Raw genomic sequence first — 24,570 nt, forward strand, 5'->3', positions numbered from 1 at the left:
AGTCCTGTTGTTGTGCTTACATGGGCTCATGCTCATATATAGGTCCAGGTACTCGTTCCCTTGTGGAACAGCAGTAGTAACTTGCAGGGATTTTAGCTGTACACTATACACCAGGGATGAGAGCACTTGTCTCACAGGGAACATGCAGAGAATGTTCAGTTACTTGGAGGGGACAGAGCTCAGAGAAAGCAAACAAACTTGATTTTAAAGGTTTGAGATAGATATTTTTGAACAAACTTGAATCAATTATGTGAAGGATAATGCTGGCGACACTATAAATGTCCTGGTGGGGGTACGAGGAACCCTATTACCGTCACATTACACCGAAACTAAGTTTAACGTCAACCAACCATTAATATGAATATTCCCCACTCCTGCAATGAAAAGAGTATAAATGTCTCTACCATACTCACCTGAACTTTTTCCCCGAGCCTTGCGTGATTTAGACGTACTCCCCCTTTCCGCCATGTCCCACACTATGCACAGCCACTCAGTGGGCGGAGCTTTTGTTCCAAACCTCTATATAGAGGAACCCGGAAGCAAAGCGAAAGGAACGCACAGAACGCGATCTCTAGTGACAAGTCTATTGGGTCACGTGCCTTGAGATTTCAGCTTTCTAGTTCGCCAGCAGTAGCGTGAAACAGTGCGACCGGCGCAATTTCATTCAGGTAACGTACAGCAGAAACGTTTGCGCTTTACCACTCCATTGGCAATAAAGTACCTTTAGTAATAAACGATTATAGCTGTTAAAATCACTAGGGCTTTGTTGGACGCTGTGCAAACTAGCTGCACGCCTGCTTGTTTAATGTGGTCTTGCTACTCAAAGAAGTATCTGCCCGGCTCTTTATACTCTATGCACTTGTAGTTTTGGATCCTGAAACAATGTAACAGAAGCCAGCTGATTAAAGGGGTGTCTTCTGACTGTTTTCCAGCTTTCAAACGGGGGTCACTGACCCCATCTAAAAAACAAATGTTCTGTAAGGCTACAAATGTGTTGTTATTACTCCTCTTTGTATTCAGAGCGTTTCCTGTGCATATTCCAGTCTCTTTATTCATATCAATGCATGGTTGCTAGGGTAATTTGGATCTTAGCAACCTGATTGCTAAAATGGCAAACTGGAGAGCTGCCAAATAAAAAGCTAAATAATTCAAAAGCCCCAAATAATAAAAAATTGAAAACCAATTACAAATTGTCTCAGAATATCACTCTCTACATCATACTAAAAGTTATTTTTAAGGCGAACAACATTTCTTTTCCCTTTCCCTCTTTGGTAGGCACAATTCACAGCAGGATATTTATGATGGATTTGAAGCTGTAACTCTTCTACTGCAGGGGAGAAAAATCACATGGAACTTGTCATCAGTCATTTCCCATTATGGACAATTGAAATTGCTGCAAATAAGGCTCTTATTCTTGCTACAGCCACCAGCATTTACATGTGACAGTCATTGGTGATGTGCGGTCAGGTTTTTCACGATTCGCACTCGCCTCCCTCCACCTGCACCCGTCTGGTTTCCCTTTATAGACCCGTGCCATTCTGCCGGTGATGTCACAAAAGGGGTGGGGCGAACAGGTGCGCAGCTATAAAGCCGGAGGTCGGCAGTTGAAGGTGGTGGGCTGGGAGAGCAGGAGGAAGAGCTCGACCTGGAAATGCCTGCCACCCACAAAGTGGGGTGCGATGTTGGCCCAAACCCGACCGAATCGCGTAAACCCACAGGTGTTGGGCCGGCCCGCACATCACTAACAGACATATAGGTTTGCAATGTTTATCCTCATCCAGCTGTCTACAGATTGGCAATGTTTCCATATGTTTTGTCTTCACTGTGTTTCTGTATTACAGGAGAACTAGAGGTATAATCACTGGGGGGCAAAATTTGAGGCGCCCCCCTATTGATATTAATTGCTTAACCTCATACCCTGTTTGGTTCCCCTGTTAGCAAAAAACTGCCCCCCCCCCCCCAGGGTATTTCTGTAGGAGCTCTTTCTCCACATTCTTCTTCCTTTTTCTGGGCCTGGACAGATGCATGTACAGTAGAGTGAAAAAGCTGTCTTTTTGCGTCAAAATTAGTTTTTTTCCACTCTACTGTGCATATGCTTGCATGGGCTGGAATGAAGAGAAGACAGAAGAAGCTAAAGATTATTTAGGCACCCCCCCCATGATTATACTGTTTAGTTTGTTATCTCTTGCTGTAAGCCTGTGACATTAGCATAAATGTGCTTGTGCTACAATACATGTAACCAGTAGGCAACAGGCACCACAAGGAGAAAAGGTTATGTTTAACTTGTCTACTTTTAGGATTCAAGCACACGGGCAGATTCGGGGATATTTAGTCTCATCCCCGAACTGCCTTACGCCTGCTATAGTTTCCTCATGAGGCGACTTCGGAAATCAAAGCACCACGAGTGCATTGGCGCTGTGCTAGCTCCCTTGTCTATAGAACCTTAGGAAATAATCTGAAAACTGTATGTCTTTTTTTTTTTTTTTCTGTTCTTAACATCTGTCATTTTTATTTATACTATTCCAGACATCGCCCTTTTTGTCTTTTGTGCTCATGCTCTCCGGTGCAACATGGCAGCTGCAGATCTGCAATCTATAACTGAGAAATTTGTAAGTACAAATAGTTTTATCGGTTGGATTATTTAAAGCCTGCTGATTAGAAAGTTATTTGATGTTTAAGTTTTGTGGCATTGTGCTTAAAATAGCCATAATTATGTGCATTTGGGTATTGATCTATGCAGCAATGGGGAAATTAAGATAGATATATGATGCAAATAAAACATTAAGGGGGGAAGCGTTGAACAGGGGTGTCTGGGGCCCACAGTGTGACAGGGACTGACTCCTAGTGGTTATATTATAAACCTCTTGCAAAGTGGTCTCTTTCATGTAGTTCTACCCTTATATCTAGAGGAATCTATTTTCTATATTTATATTTACCCATTTTCCAGAAAGCTCCAAATTATGGGAAGACCATCTCTATACCATAGAGTCCTTTTTTAAGGGCAAGTCAACCCCAAAATAAAAATGTGCCTAATGAAAGAAACATCATTGTAAGAAACTTTCCAATATACATTTTATTAAAAATTTTCAATGCTTTTAAAGTTATTTGCAAAAACAATTCATATTGAAAGCTGCATTTGAGTAACTCGTGGTTATTACTGTTTAAAAAATGTTGCAAAAGTCTTCGTTCCCCAGCAAAGACAGGTCTGTTAATCAGCTGCCTTGTCTTACATTGTAAAAGTCTGAGCCCCCAGGGCAGAGAATAGACAGGGACAAACACTGCTTTCAGTAGCATTACATATACCTGTACAAATAACTTAAAAACCATAGAAAATGTGTAATGAATGTATATTGCAAAGATGCTTAGAATTATCTTTTCTTTTATTAGGCACGTTTTTATTTTAGGGTTGAGTTGCCATTTAAGCAGATAATTGTAATTTTTAGAAATGATTTCTTTTTTTTTTTTCCTCTGTATTAATTAAGCAGTAGCTTGTATTTTATCCTAGGTAAGCTACATGAATCCATATTTGTGGCAAAACAATACTATTGTTTTTTTTTTTTGTTTTTTTTTAATTTAAAGGAATTCTAAAATACTTTTGTATGTAAGCATTATAGAATTAGGTGGTTCCATAACGCTTTAGATTATTTCATAATTTGTGCATGCCATGTATTGCACTGTCAAAATTGTTTTTACAGCAAAACTTGTCAGAAGATGATTTTAAGGAAGAAGATACCAATGTGTTCTTGGTCACCTGCCAGAAGTGCTTGGAGGAGGAAGAGGTGGCACTTTTACTTGAAATAATCAGAGATGAGAAAAACCAGGTCAGATGTGGGGTTAAAAGTAAAGTACTACAGTATTTACCAATGTTTATTGAACAGGTCCGTGTGTTACAACTCTGTGCAGATTAGAATGACATCCAAATGGCAGTTCTATAATATTGAAAGCCCTCTCTACACCTTAAGAAGATTATACAGCCATAAAGCTAATGTGAATTAAGGTTGTCGTTCCACCCCCACCCCAAAGCATGTTTAGATATATCTGTATTTAAATACATTTGTTTCCCAGTGTAATAGCTGTTATATCTTGGATGTATTTTTACAAATATTTAAATGCATTATATTCATGATAAAATGAACAAGGAAGAGGCAGCAAGTTTATTTGTTAATTTGTTCTATTGTATTTATGTTATTCATTATTACTACTTCATTGGTGCTGGTTCTATTAAACATAAGCAAATGGAACTTGCTGTAAATAAACAGCTAGCCTTTTCTAAATACATGCTGTAATGATTTACCTAAGACTGTTTAAATATTGAATTGATAAGCCAATTAACATGCCAGAAATCTAAATGAAAAACAAGTTTAATTTACTTAGTCATTACATTAACTCAATGCTTTTCTCTTAAAGTGACTCCATGTTCTGTATTATGTATTCCCCTTTATATTTTTAAACCATTTCTAGACATGAGAGGAGACTCTTAAATTTAATCTCTGATATAGACATATGTGCTGACCTACAAGGATAATAGTTATCCTATTCAGGGTAAAATCCAATTAACTACAGAGTTGATTGTATATCTGTGTGCTTTGGGTTTTTAAACTGAGACACACTGTGTATAATCACATCATTTTCTTTTTTTTGTCAGTATTCTTGAATTGCGAAACTTTTTTGCAGTGCATGTAGAACATTTTGCAATGGGAATATTTAAATCTACAGCATTCGTTTTGTATTAGTTTTAGCAAAAATTGTGAAACTGGCCAGACAATCCTAGATTTGGCTGATTTTGACCTTACTGCCCAATCATCTTTGTTTATATGGCTAGTCAGGGGTCCTTCTGTTCAATAATCCTGCGATTTTGGTGGTTCCAGGATTATCAGTCTTGATGTAAAATTTCCATCAATCATCTGAATGGAAGTAATCTACACTTCCTTCTGTTCCAGGCCAATTGCCAGAATGGAACAATAATTGTAACAAAACAAACAAAATCCGTGTCTGATTCATGCCCAAGTAAGAAGACTTGGGCCTGTGTCGGGCCATTTGACTATTGGTGTGTCTGGGTAAACTGGCTTTTGCTATTGCCATTTGGTTGTCCCCCATTTAAGTCAATCCTATATTATTGCTGCAGTCAAATAATTATGTAAATGTGGCCATAGATGTTAAGATTTTTCGACTAATATTTGTGTCATCCAACATATCTGCAAAATTATGGTGAGGTTAGTGTTCAGCAAACAATCGTTCATTAGAAAATTTTCATCGGTCACAGTGAAATGTATCCATTGTCCAATTGTTTGCAGGGCCAAGCAGGCAGTTACCCACAGTTTCCTAGCTTCAACTATATGATATCAATTGAAATGGTCATTTTTGTTGATGGACAAATCATGCAATTAAACGATCATTTTAGCTCCTATAAGACCTAATAAGACTGTCTCTACCGTGGAGCCATTGATGTTGAGTGGTGTGTGAGCAGGGCGAGATCTCCTGAAGTCGACGATCATCTCTTCTGTTTTATCCACGTTCAGTGACAGGTTGTTCTCACTGCACCAGACCGCCAGCTGCTGAACCTCATCTCTGTACGCTGACTCGTCATTGTGGCTGATGAGCCCCACCACAGTCGTGTCATCGGCGAACTTGATGATGTGGTTTGAGCTGTGTCTAGCTATGCAGTCATGTGTCAGCAATGAGTACAACAACGGGCTGAGAACAAATTCTTGAGGAGCTCCTGTGCTCAATCTGATGGTGCCGGAAACGTTGTCGTCAATACAAACAGACTGAGGCCTCTCTGACAGAAAGTCCAAGATCTAATTGCACAAAGAGGTGCTCAATCCCAGCTCGCTTCATTTCCCACTCAGTTTTTGAGGGATGATGGTATTGAATGCTGAGCTAAAGTCTATAAACAGCATTCTCACATAACTGTCTTTTTTGCCCAGATGAGTTAGTGAGAGGTGGAGAGCAGAGGATATGGCATCCTCAGTTGACCTATTTGGCCGATATGCAAATTGTAGTGGGTCCAGTGAGCAGGGGAGGCTGCTCTTGATATGTGCCATCACAAGTCTCTCAAAGCATTTCATGATGACCGGGGTTAGTGCAACAGGGCGGTAGTCATTCAGGCAGGTTACTGAAGATTTCTTTGGCACTGGAACGATGGTGGTGGACTTGAAGCCTGTGGGGATGGTCATCTGGTTTAGCGATGTGTTGAAAATGTTAGTGAAGACGTCAGCCAGCTGATCAGCACAGTCTCTGAGCACACGACCAGGAATGTTGTCTGGTCCAGCAGCCTTTCGTGGATTGACCTTGGTTAAGGTTCGCCTCGCGTTGGCCGTGGGTAGACTTGGTCGGTGAGAGGAGGTGTGGCTTTCCCCACAGGCTCTTTGTTTAGCGCGTCGAACCGTGCATAGAACTTGCTCAGTTCCTCTGGGAGTGTGGCGTCTTTGTTGCTGCTGCTCCGCGCAGGCTTGTACTATGTGACAGCCTGAATGCCTTGCCATAAGTTGCGTGAGTCTTTTGTGTTGTCGAAATGATTTTGATTCTTCAGTATGTACTCCTGCTTTCCTTGTCGGATGAGGTTGGCCCTGGTTTTAAGAGCAGCTCTGTCCCCTGATGTCTAATTCTTCAAGCTATTACCTTTTCACCAATGATGACCGTGTTGACATCTCTTAAACCATTTCTTTGAGTAACAAAATTAAACTAGTAAATTTTTTTCCCCCCCTGTAATATGTCTGATTATGCTTTATTCACAACTTTCCACTAATATTACAGGCTATCGTCAAGAACATGGGCTGGAATCTTATTGGACCGATTACAAAATGCATTTTGAGATCCAGCAATAATGACACAAGCAAAATCTGCTTGGACATGATTCATTATTTGTGTATGGTGAGTATAGTATTGTACGAAATAATATATTTTGATGGACATTAGCCATCTATGCCTTTAAAATCATTAAACCCCAATCCGCAAAGTGCATTTTTTAAGCAATGCAAGTGCTGACTCTGCAGTGCCATTGACCATGGTTACCATGAAGTTGTAGAGAAACTTTTCATAAGTGCTGCTTACTTTGGAAACCGCTTGCTTTTCAAGGGTTCTCTAGGGAAAGAACAGCTTTCCTTCGTATCAGTACAGCTGCAGTCATATCTGTTACCCCATTGCTTAGCATTAAAATAAACTCCCCACAGTTTACTAGAAGACATGTCCCCTAGCTCTTCACTTTTATGTGATTTTTATCAGCATAGTCATCAACAGGTTTAAATAGAGTTCACTCTGATTAATAAAACCCCTTTTTCTTTTCAAAAAACATACTGTATTAAATATTGATATTCCTTATAGTTCATCTTTGATAAATCTGAATCACTAGTCAGTCTTCAAATTGTGCTTTTAAGGACTTTCTGAACCACTAAAAACTGCACAGTATAACTGGGAATCATTTAAACATTTTATTGATTTGTTTTTTAACTTTACAGCTGTGTAACCCAAAGGAGGTTTTGTTGGGTTTACTTGAACAAATCGATGAAGCCGCAGGTGAACAAATATCTCAGGTGGTTCTACTTCTGCTTCAGCCTTTACAAGAAGGTAATAATTGTTTTATCGTTAATATTTGTGTGTGTGTGTGTGTGTGTGTGTGTATATATATATATATATATATATATATATATATATATATTTAAAAATAAAAAAGCTTAGTTACAGAAAGGACAGTTCCTTTTACATTGAACCTTTAGCATTTGTTTGTTAGTATTTGACAAATACAGCAAATTAATACGTAAAATATATCCATTAATGTTCTTGTATTTCTCTGATTTTGTAGCAATATATGCTGACATGTATGGTAAATCCTCTTTATTTTTCAGTGCTGCTGAAACTTGGCAAGAGAAAAGCCTATTCGGTAGGACTGTCACTCTCCACAATCCACTCTCGGATAACTTGTTTGCCAGTGCCCTTCACCAAAGAACAGACCCAGGAGGACAAACATGGTCTCTGCCAGTGCTGCTGTGCCATGGTCCAGTTTACTAAACCTTTTGTTGACGTTGTATCTCAGAGCAAAGCCTTAATAATAGAACCTGACACTGCGGAATTAAGAAAAGAATTGCTGGCTTTGTAAGTTATTTCTTGCAAACCAAATGTTTTAATATTTTAAACATCAGTAACTTTGCAAGTCCAAAGATTTGCAGCTGACCCATTCCTATAAGACCTGGCAACTGACCTGATGAATTTGTATACTTAAAAACACTGTATGTGACTGACTGGCTGATGAAATATCACACTGTGACTTTTACTGTGTGTTCGGACTTTATAGTCTAGTTGGTTAAATACATAGTAGATCTGTCATCAATGTTTGCAACCAGAAAATATAAACCCAGATGAGGACCAGCGCTAAAACACAGCTTGAGGGTAGACAGAAGGCACAGGTTGACTGATATAGTGTAGTATTCTTTACCTTTGGTTTGATTGGTGCTAAGGTGACCACACACTCTGTAGGGGGAGTGTTTTTACTCCTTCACCTTTATGGTGGTTGTTACCACCACCTTTTCAACCAGACAGTGCAGGCATATATCCAAGCGGTGTCAAAGGGGTTTACAGGTGGGTACTTACAAACGTTTAAAATCTATATAGGCCTTCAGCTATAGTGTTGCTTTTCACAATAGGGTCCGTTCGTTCCCTCTTGGATCCCAGTGATTCTATAGGAATGCACTTAAAATAGTGTAAAATCTTCTTTAATAATAAAATATATAAAAAAAAGGATTACACTCACATTTTCACAATGTATTGGCGTTTTAAAACAAAGTCCACGTGGTGTCAAAGTCCGGACAATTTGCAATGCAGTCTGTTGTTTTTTCCACAGCGTGTAGTCCTTAGGCACGCAGAGTGACGTCACAGCCTGACGCGTTTCATCTTGCGACTTCCTTAAAGGCTTCACAAACACTATTGCGCATGTCTCCTTTTACTCTATTATGGTAGCCGTGGCGGTGCAAACACGCCCTCGTTAAAGCCAAGCGCGTATCACAACAGCGCATACAAGCCTAAAATTACAAACATTCCAAATCGAGACTAAGAATCACATCACCAGTAGTATACATCTCACATTTGTTGACATAAATAAGAGAATAAATACATGAAATCAGAACATAAAAACGTTTCATCTTATTAAAAACCACTTATAGAAATGCTCTCAGGTTAATGTCTATGTTTAGACCTTTGGAGATGAATGTAACTCTTGCATTGGAGGGTTGATGAAAACAACCCTCTAATCACTGGCTGACACTGCAGTTACAGGTGATATGTAGTCTATCCTCCATCTAGATGTATCTAGGCATGGGCAGGGCTTTTAATGCAAAAGATGTTTTGGAATTCTGGTGACCATTTTTATGGCTAATATCTTTTTTAGAGCTTTTACACCTCCCTGACCACACCAGCTTTTGGGACATGATCAATAACAATATAGAGCAGGATTCAATGACTTTGGTCCCGTCTCCACCGCTTCCTTCCAATGAAGCCTCAATTCATAGAAATAACCGTGGATAAGAACTTGGTCAAATGCAGTGCATTGCTGCAAAAATTGTGCTTTTATGGATCCACTACATGTTTCGAGCTGAGAGCTCTTTTGAAAAAGAGTTCTCTGCTCGAAACATGTAGTGGATCCATAAAAGCACACTTTTTACAGCAATGTACTGCGTTTGACCAAGTTCTTATCCACGGTTATTTCTATGAGCTTTTGGGCCACTCCAAACGAAATGCATGAGAAACTGTTATTATAGGTAAGGTTGTGCCAGATCAATAAAAAAAAAAAAAAAAAAAAAGGAAACTGTTCAAACTTTTCAAGGAAATGACAGCATGAATGCATCATTTAGATTCATATGAACTCCACATGCTGCATGGCTAGCAGCTATGCCAAATAAATTTACTGTATGTATTTGTAAAGATGAACGATGAGCTAAGAACTAGGGGAATCTCCCTATAAAGTGTATTTTGTAGTTTGGGTTCTGCTTTGTTACAGAATAGTATGAATTTTGCATAATTAAACCAGTTACGAGTTTTCTTAACTAAACCAAAAGGCTGTTTGTTAGATAATTCTTACCTATGTAAGCTTTTAATTTTTGCACTGTATTAAGTCTAATTTCAATTTCATCTCTTATTTAAGTTGTTTTAGTTGCTTGAAGTATCCCTTGCTCACTGCACAGTTAAATCTGTTTCCGGAAAACACTGATGATAATCCTTTTTTCCAGTTTGCTAAAGACATTTTGGTAAGTGTTTTATTGTCTTAACGTGAAACTTTTTTAAATGATAAAGGGGAGTTGATTCCCAGTGACCCCAGTGCCTCAACAGGGCTGCTGCCATAGACCTAAGTGTAGCAAAAGTTGGTTTGAAAAAATGCCAGATGCATCTCTCTGTACATCCACAGTTATGGTGGAATTATGGGTAAAAAACATGGCAATTTACTCTTAACTTACCACATATGAGAAACAGACTTTCAATACTGGCCACAAATGGGTATAAGACACCTCAAGGACTTGTTGGCAGGGAATAATTTTGTCTCCCTAGAACAGTTAAAAATCAAATTGAATCAACAAGACATACAGCTATTCCGATACATCCAACTGAGACATGCATTTTATGCGGAGTTCCACGCAGTCCAAATTGTACTTACAATGCTGGCATGGGAAGCCAGACTTTGGACTCCAGATACCACCAAACTGCTGTCTCAGCTGTATAATATAATCCTCCCAACCCTCCCCATTTAATAAAGCCAAACAAAAATGGTAGTCCCTTATCCCCTCGCTAGAGGAGGACCAATTAGAGGAGGCCACGGATAACCTGTACCCTGGCCTAATATCACTCAGAGATAGGATGGATCAATTTAAACTGATTCATCAAATATATATTAGCCCCCTGAGGCTCAAAGCTATGGGCAGACTAGACAGAGCCAACTGTGTGAAATGCGGTAGGGGAGAACTGGTTTCCTCCATTTGGTATATGACTGCCCTAGAGTAGCAGCATACTGGACAGAAGTCATCCACTACACCAATGTTTTCCTATCCTTTCCAGGAATCCAGTCCCCTGAAACTTGCTTATTGGGTATTATAGATGGGGCAGTGCCCCTACAAAAATCCAGATAACTTCTAAGGTCTATTTTATATTATGCCAAAAAGTTACTAATAATGAAAGAGAGAGAGAGAGAGAGAGAGAGAGAGAGAGAGAGAGACATATGATCAAAAGTTACCTTGACCAAACTATTGACCTCTCTAAAGCTCTGAAAAAAAAAACTTGAACATGAATGTAGTCTAATACATTTGTATAGCCTTATTATTAGATAAAAATGTGTTTAAGTAATATAATCTTGTATCATTTCTAATGCCTGTTTTTATTGCAGGGAACATTCGTTTTGCTGGGGGAACCACTGTCTGTGGCATTTTTACAGCATGGCGATAGGACCCCAATTCTAGAAATTGAAGATGTTAGGCCGGAAGAAGGAAAATGCACTGCAGAAACTTTTGCATGTCTTTCGTATCTTCTCTTTGTGCAACACATTGGATTGGATGACTTCCCCTTTGTATTTGGGTAAGTAATATGTGTAATAGTAGAGGAATCTGATTTTAAGACTTTATGGAGGTTATGCAATAAAAAGCACTAAGTTTGCCCACGAGCTGTAACCCATAGCAACCAATCAGCAGGTAGCATTTTCTGGTCACCTGTTTAAAAGCAAAAATCTTATTGGTTGCTATGGGTTACTGCTCCTGTGCAAACTTTGTGCCTTTTATTACATATAGGGGAAAGTATTTAGGGTCTTGTATCACAAAACCAAGGACCTCAAAGAAGATACTAGCTGACCAGTGCCAATGTTGGTGGTGCAGTAGTGGCATGGAATAGTTCTGGATATTATGCCAGCGGCAATAGTGTATGTTACTAGAGACTATTTGTTACCTTTATTTGCTGCCAGTGCTCCAATTTATGCACCTTGCTTTATAAAACTGTAACGTCCTTTAAGATACCAATTGTTCTGCACAATTTTGTATTATTAACAAGCACAAATACAGGTATGGGTTCCCTCATCTGGAATCCTTTTACCCAGAAATGCGGGAAGGTCATCTACCATAGAGTCCATTTAAAAAAAAAAAAAAAATAACTCACATTTTTGTAATTTACTTTTTCTCTATAATAATAGGAAATTACCTTGTACTTGATCCTAATTTGGATAAATCCATGTTGGTGGCAAAACAATCCTATCGAATACTTTTCTAGTAGATTTAATGTGTGGCGATCCACATTACAGAAATTACAGCACCTCTTATCCAGAAAACATTGGGTCCCAGCCATTCCAGATAATACATCCCATACCTGAACTTGAAAATTCTAACCTCCAGGTCATTTGTGAATACACTGAAAAGCAGTGAACTAACGACAGACCCTTGAAATACTCTACTGTCAACATTGGTCCAACTAATTAGAATATTTATCACCCTCCTTTGTAATTTTCCCTTCAGTCATTTCTTTCGAAGTGCAAATAATGTGTTCCTTAAATGGGATGTCCACATACTGGAAATTGTATGGAACCATCTCTATTAATTAAATCTTCACCATAGTATTCAAGAAGATTTAATGTTTTCTATAAATATTGCAGAGTGAGTGTTCTTATACTTATATAAATGCAATGGACATTTTATATTTTGGAATATATGAAATATTATGAAAGCAGAACTGTGATTAGATCATAAAGAACTGTAGCAGCCGTGGAATAGCAACTGCACACATTGCATGTTCATCACAGTTAATGTGCTTTGCAGGCATCCAATTTCTAAGAACAGTAATTAACCTATAAACTACACTTACGGATTGTACAGATCGTTGCACTAAATAGTTCTAAGGAGGATACAGCGAGACACATTCCTGGAAGCCAAGTCATTATTGTTTTTACATAAACCAAAGCAGAAGCATAATTGTTCCTCTTGTCAGATGAAATATAAAGCCAAGCTCACAAATAGGCAGTCTTCTGCCCAAATGCACATGGAATGTATCGTTGGACCGAACGGCTGAATCTGATTAAAAGAAATAGATTTTAGAGAAGATTTGTCAGTGTATTACATTATTTCATATTGGAGTTAACAGTATGATCTCGTTTTTATTTTATAGGCCAACATTTCTTTTAAAGACGAATATGCAGCATGTTGATGTATTGCTGAAAAGGTGAGACATTTTGAAGATAACTATTTTGCCTTGTTCAATTGTTGTTCTTTATTGCTTATAACACTGTTTAGAAGATCAGTACTGCTAAATATGTTGGTGCTATATGAATACATGTTAATAAATAATAATAATAATGGTATACTCTCTGCTACCCAAGTCCTTCCTTGTTCTTACCAAACTTGGACTTGGCCAGTTGCAAGTGCCTGCAGGTAGAGCACGTTACACAGGAATCTTTCTCTCAGTGGGACCCTTGCTGTACTGGTGGAGAAATGGTTATCTACACTGTCTTGCACACGTAGAACTGATCTGTCAAATACCTTGTACAACAGTTGTTTTCAAAACAAATAATAAAGTCTTTATGTAACGTATAGAATCCCAAAACCCAGAACAAACCGCAAGGTCCCGGTCTCTGCTCACTCTTCTGCCTCTAACAACCACCTTTCGCTTCGGGAGGAGCCCTCTGCTACTCTGATGCTGCCAGGTCTTAACGTAAGAGGACCATAGGGGGAGTCCTGGGCAGGCAAGGCAACCGTAATGTATACAGGAAAAATGGAGAACAAGGAGAGTGGTCAAGAGAAGGGCTGGGTCAATACCAAACGGACAATGCGGTACCAAATCGGGAAGCAGAAGCGTAGTCGAGATCAGGGTCAGTCACACCAGTAACTCAGTACAGAATCGTGATCCGAGGGAATGGTCAGAAACGGGCAAATGTCAGGGCAGACAGTGAAGATCAAAGGGACAGGCAACGGTCAAGAACAGGGGTCAGACAATATATTAATGCACCCAGGAGATAGACCAAAGTTGGGCAATGAGTCCGTGCAGTGTAGGGGGTTTTATAGCCATAGTAATCGCTTACACTGATCACCTGTGGCCAGATTGGCAACAGGTGAAACAAGCCATGCCTATGTGCAATTACAAAGCATAGCCACAGGAATGAACTAGGGCCTTAGCTGTCTGCTCACATAGGGTAGAGCTAATGCAGCAATAAATGAAAAGACAATACCTTTTTATGCAACAAACGGGGTGATCCCAAGCTTTATTCCATGGTGCTCTTGACACAGTTCAACAGATAAAACGTTTCGGGACCGCATGGCCCTTCATCAGTGAATCATTTATTGTTGGATTTATTGCTGGTGTGTGGCAAGGTCATTGCCAATACCTGCATCCCCTTCTGCCTAACTTCTGTTCATAGAGGTAATGCAGACCGCACAGAAATACCAGGTCCCTGGTTCAACTCCATGCAAGATATTACACTTTATTCCTGGATCTAACACAGTATCTTTAGTATTACTTTACCGATAGTAAATATGCAATACTTGGCCAGTATATGTCTTTTTTTAGCAGGATTTGGAATCACTGAATAATTCTGTCTGTTTAAACAGTATTGATGGACAAAAACATAGCTGGGCTAAAAGCTGAATGAAGTTTATTGGCCAACATGGACCTGAAGTAGTCCTTTCTTGGAGTCCCCTTGAACTGTAAAACTACAGTTTTGGCCTTTTTAGTGGGTAGATAGACCTGTATCATTCTATAGACCAGGAGTAGTAGTGTGGTTTCAAACTGCTCATACATTCCCTTGTTTTTGGAAACTACTGCATAGAATTTAATGCACAATAAATTAAATCATTTTAAGGATTTAATCTTTGTTACAATATTCCCAGAATAGATAGCCCAGTGTAGGGTTCTGATGGGTCTCCTGAGCACCAACCTTTGGTTATCTTCCACTTGTATGCGGAAAGGAAGGCTTTATATTACATGCAGTAGCTGTTCAATGGGATAAAAAAACCACAGCTGTTATGGTTGTTGAGTTTTATACGTGGGCACCCTTTTAAAGCATTGCTTTTAACGTGGCATCTAGCTGTCCATCTGCTTTGACAGGGCTCCCTTCTTGATCTCAAAATCTAGTTACATTGGGCAGAAGTCCTAATTCTCATTTGTTAGAATGTGTTTTGACTGTTCAAAGTAGTCAAACAGGTAAGAACTATGGGTTGTTAGAGCTCAGCAGCAGAACTAAGCATTGTTAGAGCTCAGTGCTGATGCTGAGCTCTAACACCCACCAAATTGTTAAGCCTGTGGAATTTAATGAGTAGTTGGGTCAACTACTGATTAACTAATCAGAATTTGGTAACTGCTTTTTTTTTTTTTTTTTTTTTTTTATATATATATATATATATATATATATATGTATATGTATATGTATATGTATATGTATATGTATATGTATATATGTATGTATATATATATATATATATATATATGTGTGTATATATATTATATAATATTGCTTAAAATAAGCAATCCTGTTTCTCCTTTTGCTTTCAGAACCGAGGAATCCATTTTATCAAAAGGGCTTGTAAGTTAACCACATAGTATTTGAAAGAATAATTTATATATCCTCATGCACACGGCCTAAAAGTCTGTGTTTCTAGGAGTTGTTGGAGAACAGTCTGTTAAGAGTAGAAGATGAAAGTCTTCATCAAGACTTCTTAGAGATTAAAGCAGTTCTTCATGTGGTACAGGTAATTTTTTTTTATTTGTTTTGTGTTATACAATCTAGGTGGATGATCAGATTACCAAATCTTACAAAAATTATGTGGGCTAACCCCGAAAAGAATCATTATTGGCAAAATTATTTCATAATGTCACTGTATATTTTTACAGTATATAATATAGATTCTTATTAAATCCATCTTATTTTCAACATATTGATATTTTCAACATTTATATTCTTTCCGCACAGGATTTGGAGAAAGTGATGACCCTTTGCCCTATTGAACATCTAGTGAGTAATGCACTCAAAGTGAAGAAAAATCAGTTTGTTTTGATCACATGTGCAATTCAGTTTTTTTTTTTTTTCTTGCAGAGAAAAAGGAGTCTAAAACTTTTACAATTGATGATTGACAAATTTGGGGAAGAAGGAAAGTATAAGTTATTCAGGTAACTTTGTTTATTATATAGTGAATAACGTATCCCCTTTTGTGAAATATAAGGATATTATAAGTCACAGAGGAGTTCCATGACCAAGCACGAGCCCGAAGGCCAAGATCTTTTATACAGGTCATGTAACTTCAAGATTACTTCTAATATCCTCATATTTTCTAACAAGGCGTACTTTATTTATTATAATACTCAAGTTTTAGTGAGTCACGTGACAGAAATGACATCACTACTCACCGTTTATATCAGATGACATCACTAGTCGAAGTTATAATTTACAAGATATTCATGGCTTTTGTGTATTCCAAGAGAATTTATTGGTTCTTCTTAAAATCCACTTCATTTTATAATGCACCAGTAAGACAGGGATAAGCAACTTTGTGTTTTAACTCTTTTGCTATAGCCCCATTCAGTCAGTTTGCGTAAAATTATTGGTAAAAGCCACTACATGCATTATCCAACAATTCCACAGAATAACTTCTTTTCACATCATTCTGCACATGTAATGTCCATCAGGAGGTTTTAAAGTAGAGGTAGTACAGTATATCGCATAATTCATAATTAGGTGGGTTTAGAAACGCTGAATAAGAACTTCTGTGGTTAAAAAAAAATTATATAAATGTTATCAGCCATTTATCAGAAAATGTTTGGTCTCCATTATGCATCTTATAAATATTCTCTGTTCTTATAAAAGTGGGTATATAATTACAATTATGAATACTTGTGCTAACCATACATCCTTGTGTTAATACAAATGGAAATGAAAACATTTGGAGCCAGGGTTTCTTTGTGTTTGTAAATGAATATCACATATTAGTCTCATTGTGGCCTAGTTCTCACTTTGAGGACAGGCCCTGGTGGAAGACAGATGTGTCTGGTGCCAACGATTAATTGTACATTTCATAGAATGCAATGGCAATTATTAAAGGTTGTCCACACTTCTTGCTGGCGCTAAACTGAAATCATTTTTGTATTTTTCAGATGCTTATTTAAATCAAGCAACCATGCTGGTGTACAGGGTTACATCATTCAAAACATAAAGAATCAGATAGATATTGCACTTCAGGTGAGACAGGACATGTACACATTAGCTTTATTCCTAATATTAATTGAATTAAATGTCATTTTCTATTTATTGTGTACATGGTTTCATTGCTTTTGTTTTTCTTAATCCACCTACACTTAACCATTTACAAAGAATCTTGTGGAGTTGTACCACCAGACATTTATTCAGTTAAATATCAATGGGTCAACCATACTGTCCATGGCCCTCTGGACCTAAGAACCTGGATAGCATAGGACTGGGTGGCATCTTTAGACAGAGGTAGGGATATAGAGGTGCCTGTATGGCTAAACATGTGACCTTGCCCATAAAGACCATATCTACTTTTTCATATAGACATATCTGAGACGCACCAATTGTATAAATATGAGAGGTCCACACAGAGATTTGGCAGTCGTATAGGTACAGTAAGGCCCACCCTTATACAATCACAGTTTGAGTCCCACACCTACTTTTCAGGTTAGAGGAAGAAGCCAAGTTTATGGTCTTTTTTTGAGAGAGTGGAGTCTTAATCTTTTAGAAGGAGACACCAGAAGCCCAATGAAAAATCTTGATCACATGTGCTGTCCCCTCCTTTGTTCTCTGTAAGCACTATAACCCCTATGCAACCAACCACTGGGTGCCAGCTAATGTGCAGTAGAGCTACACATAAGCATGCAAGCCACCAATTGAACATTTGCCATACTAGAACACTGATTCAATTGAGAGACCACCTTCCCAGTCCAAAGTCCCAATTGGAATGCCACTGAAAGGTTGAGAGTCAAGTGTTTCTTGTCTATATACAGAAACTTGTAGTCACAGGCCAGACAGCTTTTTGTCAAACTATTTGCAATCTATTATTGAGAACTGTAGTAATTATAAGAATCCTTAAGAATAGACCCAGAATAACATTTTTGTTTTCATTTTAGACAAACTCCAACAGCAAATGGTTTTTAGGGCCTCGACTGACTCCACTTCTTCATATGGTTCTCTCTCTTCCTGAAGGAGCAGAAACTGATCTTCTGCAGTATTCGGATAGGTAAGTTGACTACAAATAAAAGTCTTTGTTTCCTAAAATAATAATTTAAAGTGGCCATTATTCTGGGATTTGCAAGATTAAATACATTTCCATAGCGATCTTGAAGATGAGTACTGTTACTTAATCAATAAAAATAACTCCGGGCTGCTGAATTTTTGTGCAGATCAATAAGAGGAACTTCTGATATGTTGGTTCTTTCAAGAAATTAAAAATTCTGACTGGTGGCAGTACACACTACTCTGTTAATGCCATTTTTTCCCAGAGAAATTGTGTGGCTTTGACCTCCTCTGCATTTGTGTCTGTCCTGTGATTTGGAAAAACAGAGCAGCATTCATTATATTTATGTGATGCACCCAAAAATGTTTTATTATGCAGTGTAACTCTGTTTATGCTGTTTAGATTTTTTTTAGGGATGCACCGTATCCCTGAATTCGCCTGAATACCGAACCAAATCTGAATTCTCATTTGCATATGGAAATTAGGGACAGCAAAGGAAAGTTGGAAAAAATTTTACTCCCTTGTTTTGTGATGAAAAGTCACGTGATTTCCCGCCTCTAATTTACATATGCAAAGTAGTGTTTGGATTTGTTCAGCCAGGCTCAAGGATTCAACCATATCTGAATCCTGCCGAAAAAGGCTGAATCCTGAACCGAATCCTGGATTCGGTGCAGTTCGTTTTTTTTTTTTTTTTTTTTTTTTTAATTTCATCCAGTGATTTAATTGCAATTTGATTGAGGCAATTTTCAAAAAGGTCCGTAAACATATGGTTTATGTGTGGTCCGCTTACTGCTAGCACATAAAACAAAGGCAGTTTTACAGCTGGATGGAGCAGGAGTGTGAAATTCCAGGTCTATTCACATCCAAAAGTGAGCATTTGGTCTAATATTCATTTTGGCAATCTGCAGTACTGGTCTAAAACCAGCAATGTTAACTGGGAGCTCAGATTTTCTCAAATAATACAATTCCAGCAATATCAATATGGACTTTTGCTACATTCGTCACCAGTTAAATGTAGTGGTAAGTTCAAGCTTCTGGTAATCATTTAAACCTACGGATGTGTTCTCTAATTTTTCTTTTGTGCACAACTATGCCAAGAAATGAGTAGGTGAGAATAAGTGCAAAATGAAACATCTCTTATTGATAGCCATTGTAACAGGCTGTTGTTTGTCAACATCACAGCGCTAATCAATATATACTTACATTTGATTTTCTTTTACTCTTCTGTTTTTTTTTCACATGGATCCTTAAGGATAATGGCTTCACTAAATCTTCTGAGATATTTAATTATCAGACAAGACAATGAAGTTGATACTAAAGTAAGTGGTGCAATTGTTTGTTGCTATATCAATGTTTTGTGATGTACTGAGATTCAGTTGGGCTCCAGTTGCAGCAGAATAAAAATCGTATAAACACTTTGATACAGGAACTGAACATGCCTGTCTTGCAGTGATGTCACAACATTAAATGCACGGGGCATATAAGGAGAGCAGAGAAAGGAAAGCAGCTCAGCATCCCATATGACAATTGGCGTTATTATGGAAATGAAGCATGCAGCTGTTAGAAAAAGTGTTTTGAAACCGATAAAATGTTAGTTATTCTTAGTATTAAAAAATTAGTGTGCCCATGTTTTTAAAATGCTGTTTTGTAAAGTAATAATTTGGTAAAACAATGAATTTCCAGCATTTGATCATGGCCATTTGACCACTGTTGTAGAGGGCTTTCAATATGTTAAATGTTGCGCTGACCCACTCACTGAATACAGCAAACAGTAAAATGCAGAATAACCTATAGAATATGGGTATATTTTCCCTGGAGGTCAAGTCCTTTGGTTGGCCCAGTAGTGTCCAACCCCTCACTGTCTCTGGCAGCCTGGAGGAAACTGTGACTTAAATAACAAAACACATAGATTACTTCCAATCAACCCTCCCCCATGGTTTTTTATGTTGCACTACTCAATGGGGGCTATTTACTAAAATCCCATAATAGTAATAAATAAAAAGCTCAACTAAACGCCCATGCCTTATTTTAGCTTATGTATTAATAAAATCGGATTGTGAAAAAACTCGATAAAATCAATTGAAAACCCAAATTGTAGAAATTTCAAGCTTTTTTTTTCACAATAGTTTCAAGTTTTTGCCAGAAAACCCTGAAAAGGTCGGATTTTCATGGTAAACCCACTGAAGACCACAATAGGTGCCTCTCCCACTGACTTATACAGGACCTTGACAAGTCTGAGATGGCGGATTTTCGGATTTGGGCTTTTTGCAGCATCGGGGTATACGTTTTTGCCAAAAAAAACTCAGTCAGAGGTTTAGTAGATAACCCCCTGTGTGTCGACTTGTATCTCATGCCTGAATCCATGTAATGCATATGGGTTGTTTGTTGGGTTTTGTTTTGATTTGTTTTGACGTTTCAATAGAGTATTGTGATTATAACTTAATACGTAAGTTACAGCCCTCTGTTATGTTTGCATTCTGATTAATTTCATATTGCTTGTTTTGGGGCAGATTTATTAAGGATCGAGTTGTGTTTTCCATGAAAATTTGAGTTTTCAAGATTCTTCTTTTTGGTCAAAAATCAATTCTTTGGGTTGAAAATATTTTCAAGATTTATTATACCCCAACCCTGGAAATAGCTTGAATCTGAAAATACACCATCTAACCCCTGTCGATGTCATGTAGGAGTCAATGGTCCCTTGAATCATTTCAAGATGTAAATAGCCTTAATGATGTTTGAGGTTTTTTTTTATTTTTTTTATTTATTTATTTTGGAGGGTTTTGCCCAAAAACTCTCAATTTGGGCAGATTAAAGTTTTTTTTTGCTGAACACTCTATTAAACTCGCTGAATTTCTTAAATAAGAAACATTCAAGTTGTTCATTCGAGGTATAAAAAAAAATTCAAAATCAAAAATTCGACCTTTGATTAAATAACCCCATATTCTCCCTTGCCAGAAAAGACCTCTGATGTCATCTTTGGAGCATACTTCAGCCAAGAAAAGAAATAAAGAATGTAGAGTTTTGATTACTCGACTATTTACCAAAACACACCTGGTTGGTCTAAATATTATAGTTCAGCTGTTGTCTATCTATGAAATAACCATCTGTTATTCACCAATTGTCTACTAAAGACATTACACTAAAGCTAAAAAAATATTTAAAATATATTTTGTGTTAAAAAAAAAAAAATCAACCACAACTTGAGACATTATAATGACATTTATATTTATTAAAATGTTTGTTTTGTTTTTAACAGACTGCTGTGTGGACTGAACTTGGCAGAATTGAAAATAATTATTTAAAGCCACTTCATATAGGACTAAATATGTCGAAAGCCCATTATGAAGCAGAAATGAAGAGCGCAAGTGAGAAAAAGAAAGGTGAGAGAGCACATCTTATTTTATGCATGTGGAAAGAGATGTGCCTTGTTTAATGATAGGAGAAATTATAAATGATAACGTGCTGCTTGCTTTTGTGCTACCTTGGTTTTTGGTGCCCAGTAATATTGTATAATAGCTCAAATTTATGCTGCATTAAAGTGGATGTTATAACTTTTAGTATTTTTATATGGATAAGCACTTTTTAGGTGGTTTTCATTATCTATTTACTATGGTTTTTTTTTTTTTTTAACTAGTGTTGCTTATTTCCAGTCTGAAGCTGAAAATTCTCTCTGGTTATCAGGGTCACTGACCCCGGAAACCAAAAACAGTGACTGCGAGGGATGCGTTTTCATGTCGTTCTTATTTTTGTTTATCTTGATTTTAAGGCCCTTTCTAACTGTTCTTCCAACCTCATTTACAAAATGCTGCCTGCTTGCTAGTTAAGCCCAAGCAAATAGATAGCAGTTGAACAAACTATGCACATATTTAAAAAAAAAATCACAAAAGAAATGGACATATTGCTAATTGTCTTAGAATACTATTGTCCTCTTCATACTAAAAGTTAATGCTAAGGTGAACAAACCCTTAAATAATAAAGGGGGCTGGATATTTCTGATGCATGTTATTGTGCATATATTGGCAATATTCAGACCATTTTGCTCTTTTCCATTTTACAATATAGGATTGCATTCAAAGAAGGCAATTTGTTCTGTAACAGTTGGGGAAAATAAACTTCCTGACATGACTCCAGAAATGCAGCTCCAGGTGGGTATTGCACACTTACAATATTTTTCCTCAGTCATGTTATGCCTTACAGAGATATAACTGTGTCCAAAGTGTACTAAGAACAGCAATTTTGTCCTAATCTAAACAGTAATTGTTTTTGACATTTCAGGTTCTTCGGTCAGCTCTTTTCACATTTGATTTAATGGAAAGTGTTCTTGCCAGAGTAGAAGAACTCATTGAAGTGAAACTAAAATCTGCATCAGAGGAGAAAATTGGGTCATGATAAGATGTTTCAATATTTTTATGCATTTTTGCCTATGTCCTAGGCATTAAACTATTTAATGTAGAATATATCATGTATTCACAAAAATACAGGGTTGTGTAGTATTTATTTTACATAAAAGTTATTTTTTTTTCTGGTTTGTGATAAGTCTTACAATATAATTTTCCCATAGAACACTGTTATTTAGAGACATGAAAACTAAATTAATAAACATCACATACAAGGAGGTTTAAAAGAGATGTGTCTTCTATAAAATGTTTTAGATCTACTAATTGTATATCAATGCCTTACATGCAGCGTTGATCAGTCTTAAAGCACACCTGCACAGACAGATTTTGGGTACCTTCAGCTGGCTTATGTACAAGACCAAAATTTTCACCTAAATTGTAGACAGATCTGATTGGCTCTTGCTGATATAAATAGGGCTGAACAGAAAATTGCATTGGCCGAAAACCACGTCAAAATGTGTATGTGGATAGCTGTATTTCTCTGGCCTCCATGGTTGACCGGTGAGAAGTGCAGCTTACACTCCACAAACATCCTCATACAGAAATCACAAACCCCTTGTTTTAATTGGCTAAAATAGTCTTGTTTTAAAGCGGACAAATCCAGAGCTCCTAGTGAGTTTTTTTTTTTTTTCATATATATCTAAAATTATGAAGCATCCAGAATTTCTTTGTACCTCTCTCTCCTAATAAATTTATTATAACTTTTTTCTTAAATATCAGTTTACTGGATATCATTTAAGTAACCATGCATAGCAGTGTAGTATAGTAATGGGCCTGGTTGAGAGCCCAGTTATTACTCAGGTCTTTAGTTCTCCATTTAGGGCCTTGTCACACGGATGCTTTTTTGCTGGGAATTCTCCTCTTATCTGGAAATGAAGCGTTCAACGATATATGTCCCTTCGCATTAGTTGGAATCGGCAGAAAATGTGTAAAGAGGCATTTTTAAGCAATCGCCTCAGTGAGGCAACTTTGGGCGACTATTGAAAACGCATCACCGCGTGTGCATTAGCGCAGGCGACTTTACATTGTAGCCTATGGGGAAAAACGCTGAGGCAGTTCGGGGAGATAGTCGCTCAAATGACGAGGCGATTAGTCGCCGGACGACAAAATCTCCCCGAATCTCCTCGTGTGGACTAGCCCTTAAACACTAGACATTTCTCTTTGTGGGCTGCCTGTAGGAAATAATGGAAACAAATCAGTATACTTACACATTTTTATAATTCATATAAAGCACAAAATAAATATCTAAAAATTTGGCAGACGTTAAGTATTTGTACATCATGAATGAGGGCTTGTGGGCTGCCAATATGCATGCACCTCACTCTGTCTTACATAGCAGAATCAAGTTATGTCTGCGAGTAGTGCTTTGTGCTCCATGCAGAAAGTCAAGAGTTGCATCTGACAACACTAGGAGCATTGCTGGCAAAAAAAATTGGCCATTTATTTTTTTATTTATTTTTTTTGCAACGTTTGTGATGGCCTATTTGGGGGGGGGCGAGACAGGAAACAAACTAGATAGATACAAATGACCAAGGTTAACCTTTATTATTTAGGACTGGTAAAATATGCATGCTTTAAAGGGGTGGTTATGGCTAATTCTAACCAACTTCAATTGGTTTTCATTATTTATTTTTTATAGTTATTTGCCTTTTTCCTTTGACTCTTTGCAGCTTTCAAATGGTTGTTGCTGCCCCCTTCTAAAAAACAAATACTCTGTAAGGCTACAAATATATTTTTTACTCATCTTTCTATTCAGGCCTCACCTATTTATATTCCAGTCTCTTATTCAAATCAGTGCATGGTTGCTAGGGTAATTTGGACCCTAGCTACCAGATTGCTTGAAATACAAACTGAAGAGATGTTGAATAAAAAGCTAAATAACTCAAAAACCACAAATAATAAAAAATGAAAACCGATAGCAAATTGTCTCAGAAGATCACTCACTACATTATACTAAACGTATCTCAAAGGTGAACATAAAAAAA

The 24,570-nt window shown here is 37.5% G+C and overlaps 2 protein-coding genes across 2 annotated transcripts in view; one reads left to right on the forward strand and one right to left on the reverse strand.

The window, feature by feature from the left end:
- rpap2.L (RNA polymerase II associated protein 2 L homeolog) overlaps positions 1-599 on the reverse strand; it is a 42,922-nt gene extending 42,323 nt beyond the window's left edge. Inside the window, exon 1 of the mRNA XM_018258577.2 lies at positions 414-599. Within this exon, the coding sequence (XP_018114066.1) occupies positions 414-468 (55 nt within the window). The 5' untranslated portion in view covers positions 469-599. The remainder of the gene's footprint in view (positions 1-413) is intronic.
- On the forward strand, positions 570-23,299 carry glmn.L (glomulin, FKBP associated protein L homeolog; the record flags this gene model as incomplete). Its single annotated transcript, NM_001086570.1, is given in 19 exon segments — positions 570-668; positions 2,527-2,609; positions 3,696-3,821; positions 6,757-6,873; positions 7,458-7,566; positions 7,845-8,091; positions 10,133-10,235; positions 11,363-11,550; positions 13,120-13,173; positions 15,496-15,526; positions 15,603-15,692; positions 15,914-15,955; positions 16,037-16,110; positions 17,092-17,176; positions 18,082-18,191; positions 19,441-19,507; positions 21,445-21,568; positions 22,251-22,333; positions 22,464-23,299. Coding segments are annotated over 18 exon segments (1,803 nt in total). The 3' UTR covers positions 22,578-23,299.
- Between the last annotated feature and the right edge of the window lie 1,271 nt (positions 23,300-24,570).

The sequence above is a fragment of the Xenopus laevis genome, chromosome 4L (assembly GCF_017654675.1).
Source record: "Xenopus laevis strain J_2021 chromosome 4L, Xenopus_laevis_v10.1, whole genome shotgun sequence".
NCBI classification, from domain to species: Eukaryota; Metazoa; Chordata; class Amphibia; order Anura; family Pipidae; genus Xenopus; species Xenopus laevis.